General features: G+C 40.4%; 1 protein-coding gene across 1 annotated transcript in view; it reads right to left on the bottom strand.

The window, feature by feature from the left end:
* Positions 1-1146: 1146 nt before the first annotated feature.
* Positions 1147-6046, bottom strand: part of LOC101858921 — a 24474-nt gene continuing 19574 nt past the window's right edge. Inside the window, exon 3 of the mRNA XM_005092312.3 lies at positions 1147-4483. Within this exon, the coding sequence (XP_005092369.1) occupies positions 3250-4464 (1215 nt within the window). The 5' untranslated portion in view covers positions 4465-4483 and the 3' untranslated portion in view covers positions 1147-3249. The remainder of the gene's footprint in view (positions 4484-6046) is intronic.

The raw sequence follows: 6046 nt of genomic DNA, 5'->3' as shown, positions 1-6046 counted from the left end.
GTTTAACCCCCCCTATCAACGTTAATAGGTTATTTAAGAGGCTGACTTCCTCGGAATTTAACGTTCGTCTCCGATAGGACCGAGCCAAAGAGTGTTAGACCCTTAAAGCTCCACAAAACGATCCGAGATCAAGATAGCCGAGTTTGGGATTCGAACCATCCGCTCCGTAACCCAACATGGTACCAACTGAGCTAACAGAGCCCACCTCTTACGAGCAGAAAGATGGAGATTTTTGATAATAATAGGCTTTCTCCACAATAGTTTTAAAATATCTATTGAGTGCAATGGCGAAGTATATAATCGCAACGCCATTGACGCCTTTAGAGCGGAAAGACTGTCTTTAGAGATGGATAGAACTGTTGATTTTAAAATTTCGGTTACAGTCACTGCAACGATCCCTGGTTCGATCCCCGAATTTGGAGTTTTCACTTTTCTCTGATACTGACTCAACCTTGCGGACCCAATGATCATTGTTATTGTTTTTAAAGAAGGTGCACCATCCACGATCAAAGAACGCGATTTTTTTTTAAAATCATTCACCAAAAACCCCCACAAAAACAACAACAATAACCAAAACAAATACAATAACAACAAAAACAAACCAAAAATCAATAAGGTATTTAAAATACGGAAATCAAGATGTTGTATTGTATGCTCTCGATATAACTCAGCTGTTTGTTCTCCTTTTCCCCCTTCGACTGGCAGTCAATTCTTGTGACCCTTGGACACAGAAACAGCATTTCAAACAATGCTCTAAAAAATCTATGCTTTGTTGTTCTTTTGTGGGTTTTGTTAGTAATGGTGTCTGCGGTGGAGAGGTTGGGGGCTTCGCTGTCATGTTCCACACAAGAGACCCGACTTCGAATCCCGATTTGATAGACATACTTTTTATTGAGAGCCTCGGTCTTTCTGCTGGGGTGTTGTATCCATCTCAGCCTGGATTGGCCGTGACAAGCTGGGTAGGAAGCTTGCGTCCTCATGACCAAAACTGTGTCGATGGAGGCGTATAATACCTACATTAGACATTGTTTTATTGTTGGTTTGTAGTAAACACAAATAGCAGAGACAGGCAGAATCATCATATGTCAGCAGATACACTGGTACATGTTCACAAACGATGCTCTAAAAAAGAAACCATGACTCAAATTCATATTTTCATGAATACAATGTTTATTCTTTTTTCAGGAAGAGTGTTGGAGTCCCCTGTGTTTGGAGAATAACGTGGCATGTTTATTCTTGGAAAAAAGAAACTATCATCAATTTTTTTAGAGTGGTCTTTGTATCATGCATTGAGACTGAGGTTAGCGTACTGTCTCGTATGGTCGGGTCTGTTGCTTCTGTAAGCGTTTTGTCCGACTAACATATTTCTAAAAACCAAAGTAAAGTGAAACGCTAGGGAGAGGTTATTCAAAGAGGAAAAAACCCAAGTTTGTATATAAATGCAATGTTCCTTGGCCATTTCACGGAATGAATACAAAACATTCACCATTCTGCTTATGAAAAGTGTGGACAAATTCCCACTTTCATTGGAGGGGACGCCCAGCAGGACCTTTACAATATGCCTTTGTTTGCATTTCGATGGCTGTCAGTTTTCAACTATTTTATCAAATTTATTGGGATTGGTGTGTCAAGTGTGAAAGTTATTGGGATCAGATTTGTCTTTTGTCGTTCGTGGTCGTGGATTATATTCCACCCCTATGAAATTCTGCAAAATCTATTTTTTAAAAACTCATTTAATAGGTCTACGGATACAACGTCATTATTTCTTTCTTAAAAACTCGAATACAAACACACCTGCAACATATCTATAGATGAGAATTAAATGAGAGAAAGATGCTTTCTTGCTTGAAGTTGGTAACTCAATTAGATAAATGATCCTGACAAATTATACTATGCCGATGTAGATCTAGTACGATACAGTAAAACTGAACGGTTTAAGCAAAATTTTTGTAATATTTGAAGATGAAAACATTTCTTGCGTTGAAAAAAATCCCAACCGGTGCCTCTATTAATCTGGAAGTCTTTCTTTTAAGCGTTAATCGAAAGCAAAGTTAACATTAAAACAAATAAGAGTACTGCACTCATCATCATTAAGTGCCAGATCTGGAACATACATCAGCAGTCATAGTTTGCCACCCATTTCTCTTCTCGGATGCTCTCAGAAAACAAGTCACATTTCGTCAAAACTTTGCCTTACGTTTTACATAATTCTCCGCAAAGTGCATAATTATAACCAACGCTGCTGGCACCTTCTGAATGGTAATCTGATTCCAGAACTGATACAAGGAGGCTAAAAGTATCGTCTAAGTCAGTACCAAAGGATGCGCTGAAGTTGCGCTTACGAAGGTAACCGTCTCCTTCCTGCATTTTGCTGTCTTCCGAAACCAGTTTATTCACAGCCTACGCTCAACTAACTCAGTTATGATTTTGCCTTCCACTCTTTGAACAGACTACAACTGCTCTTTAACACTGACATGAATTAGGAGTGCACTGCGTAAAGCATACATTACTCAGCGAACATTTGGTAAGGCAACATTTTCTAGGCTTCCATTTGTCACGTTTTTTATCGTGCGATTATACACCAATTAAAGATAATAACAACACTAACTAGATCAAAGGAGAACTTTTCATTTCTCAGATTGTTTTATGGCATATGAGAGATTGTGATTGTCAAAACGAATTATTTACCACTAGCAACACAATATTTCTATTACTTAAGAAGCAACGTAACGTATGTACCTTTGTGGTGTTTGGAGGAATTTGGTCTAGCTATCTTTCATTTGCACAGTTTGAGGTTTTGATGTTCAATAATTTTTTTCCACATTAGAGAAAACAAGAACCTGCAAAATAAGACAGAGAATAACAACTTGTTTCTCTTTTTAATTTGAATACAAGGGCAATAACATCTGGCAGGAAATTGACAGTCGTTCAAACACCCCCCCCCCCCCTTTTTCTTCATTTATGTTTTCATCCTTATTATGTAATGTAACACTGGGTTGCCTTTTGTCTGAACTTTGTAGATTTTATTAAAATAAGCATATCTTTCACACAACCTACCCAACTAATTGCATTGAATTACCACTGGTCAATAATACATGCATACTTAATAGAATAAACACAGGTTCGCTTATAGTTATTGGACAAAGTATTAGTTTCAAAAGTATATTATTTAAACAATGATAAATATTGTCTATGGCCAAATCACTCAGGTCCGACTTTCCCGGGAGCTTAAGCAGTGTCTTTCTTTTGCTATCTGAAATATTCGTCCAAATCATTGGCGCTGACTTTATTGTTAAACAAAATTTGTTTGGCAAATTCGAGGTAAGAGTCCGGATCATACCCCTTGCCCGCCTCTCTGTTTCCTTCGAGAACTTTAGAGAACTGATCATCTGCATTTCCTCCATCTCTTTCTTTGTTTGTTTTCGGTGTAACACTTTTGGACATAGGTTCTTTGCTTAAATATTCTGCGTTCCAGTTGTTCTTCGCATTGTCGTCGGCAGACAGGAGTTCTTGCAGCTCAGTCCATAGCGTTGCTGCGGAGCCGTCCAGATCAGAAAACAACCCACTTGGATCTGTTTGATCGTTCGGGTTTTGATTTAGAAGCAACGCGAGTTTAGTTTGCTCTTCAAGTTTTGGATCCTCACGCTTCCCGAAGTAATAAGGCATCCTGTTGATTCTAGAGGAAGATCGTCTTTTCATTGAACCCGCCCCGGGTATGTTCCAACTAGGCGCATTTCCGTGACTTCTGGTGTCTTCATCACGTTCGCTGTAGGCACTGGGTGTGACGTCAGGGCTCAGAGTGGTGGCTGCTGCTGGATCCACAGCATTTTGTTCAGACGATGTGCTGGCGCTAATCACAGTACCTAGATTGTCATAACTTCCCGTTTTTCTGAGTTCGTCCAAGAAGCTTAGTAGAGCCAAGACCTCTGGACTCAGCTGCGCACGCCTCCCTCCGTCAAAAATATTGAATGATCCTGATCTTTTACGACCCCAGAAAATGGGCATTCTATCTATTGTGGCAGATTGTCTTTTAGTGTTGTCTGTAACGACATCAATCCCCGAGTCGTCAGTACCTTTCGAAGGAAGTGACGCTTTTGCTCGTTTGCCGTAAAAGCTAGGCATTCTCGCCATGACCTTACTAGCTCTTCTTGCTGGCCTCGAGGGAACTTGCGTTGAGAAGTCAAAAGTGTTCAGTAAAAAAGCCAAGTCAATAGGGCTTTGTGGTAACCAGCCAAAACGGTGCAGGGTTCTCTTAGCTGCTGGGTTACGCTCGTTGCCTCCTGCAAACACAGAGCTATCGGGAACTGAAGCTGAGGCTATCTGAAGACCAGGGGACAAGCTCCTTTTTCCGAAGTACATGGGCATTCGCGCCAGTCTTGCTGACGTTCTGCTCTCTGCACTGTACAGGTTGGAGCAAAGCGCCAAGGAGAACAGGAGCTTGTGTACAAAAGCTTTGGAACCCATGACGTCGGACTGATAGTGCCTGAGGACAACAAAGAAAATAAAGACAAATTTTATGATGTGAATACGGTTAGTCAAATGAGAAAAGAGTAAATAAAAAATAGTCTGGAAATTATTTTGATTATCTCAGTTAATCGCGTGTAGCATATAAACGATCAGAACAAGTAAATAAAACAACAGAAATAGGACGCTGAAAGACGCAATATCAAACGCAGTGCACATTACATCAGGGAGACATAGTGTCCTTGTTTTGGATGGAAAAAGCTGATTTTAACACAGCTGTACCAGTGAAATTTAGGAAAGGGACAACAAAATTCAATACACTATACCCTCGTCCATGTTGATCGCGAGTGAATAATCAAAAGAAGGAACAACGCATGGTCAAGAATAACTTATAGGGATCGAACCAGGGTTAACCGTATTGCAGTTCATTAGAATAGCAACAGAGCTAATGACGTACAAAGAACAACCATGATATTACTCAAAATGCTGGGATGGTTGTAACCGCGAAAAAAGGAAACGGAAAGAGTCATCTTTTACTTTCAAAAGTTATGGGTTAAAAGTCGAGGACTGCATCTGTCTGTCTATTTGTTTTTAGCTATGTTCGAACCTACAGCAGGCGCCTTACCGGTCAGCAGACCGACCAGTCTCCAGGATCTGAGAGCCGTAATTTTCACTCCACTTTATTATCTGTGGCGTCGCTGGTAATAGACAAGCGCTTTGCTATGGAGTCGTTTCCTTCTACGTTCTTTCAGAGCTCCTATTTTTCTTTTCTGTTGCTGACGAGAAATGCTCTCCCTAACACAATGTCCCTGAATTCAACCTCTTTACTGTAGTGACGCGGTATTTTAGATAGCCAACTAAAATGGGTGTTCAAAAGTAAATGTCATCATTAAAAGATGCTGTCTTTTCATATTTGTAATTAGCGGAAGCCACATAAGTACGTTATTAATAAAAAAAAGGGATGAAAATGACAATGGAGAATAAGATCGTTCGTTCACATCCCGTTTCCGTGAGGAACAACGTCGGGTTTCAATATTCAAAGGGTGCCTCGTTCGATTACTCTGTACTGGCAGAATAACCGAGAAAGGAAGCAATCGACTTTTTCGAGTATTAAGAATTGTTTGACAAAGGCGATGGGGAAAGTTGAGCATTGTTGTTAGATTTTGCCGACGTTGTTTGGGACAGTAAAATCGATTCTTATTGTAGTTCAATTTTTCTCTTAAAATGTTGAATGTCTTTTTCAGTTTGCACTTGCAAAAAACAGGCGTGCCCACAGGGAAGCTCATAGGGGCGTAGAAGAGAGAGAGAGAGAGAGAGAGAGAGAGAGAGAGAGAGAGAGAGAGAAAGAGACGGGATTGGATGGGGAAGGAGGTGGGTGGGGGAGGGGAGGAACCAGGGATAGAAAAGAGAAAGATTGCGAAAGGCAAACCATGAGTACTTAGTAGAGGCAAGTACAATTTTATAGTCCGGAGCAAACATGTCAGTAATTATGTTAAAAATTATCTACCTGTACACAGACAATGCAGGGGAGACGACCTGGCAGGAGAAATGACCGTCATCCAAGCAACCCCATTTTCTCTCC

The sequence above is a fragment of the Aplysia californica genome, unplaced genomic scaffold (genome assembly GCF_000002075.1).
Source record: "Aplysia californica isolate F4 #8 unplaced genomic scaffold, AplCal3.0 scaffold00044, whole genome shotgun sequence".
Taxonomy (NCBI): Eukaryota; Metazoa; Mollusca; class Gastropoda; order Aplysiida; family Aplysiidae; genus Aplysia; species Aplysia californica.
The sequence above is the reverse complement of the archived record's forward strand: the minus strand, read 5'-3'. Positions and strand labels throughout refer to the sequence as shown.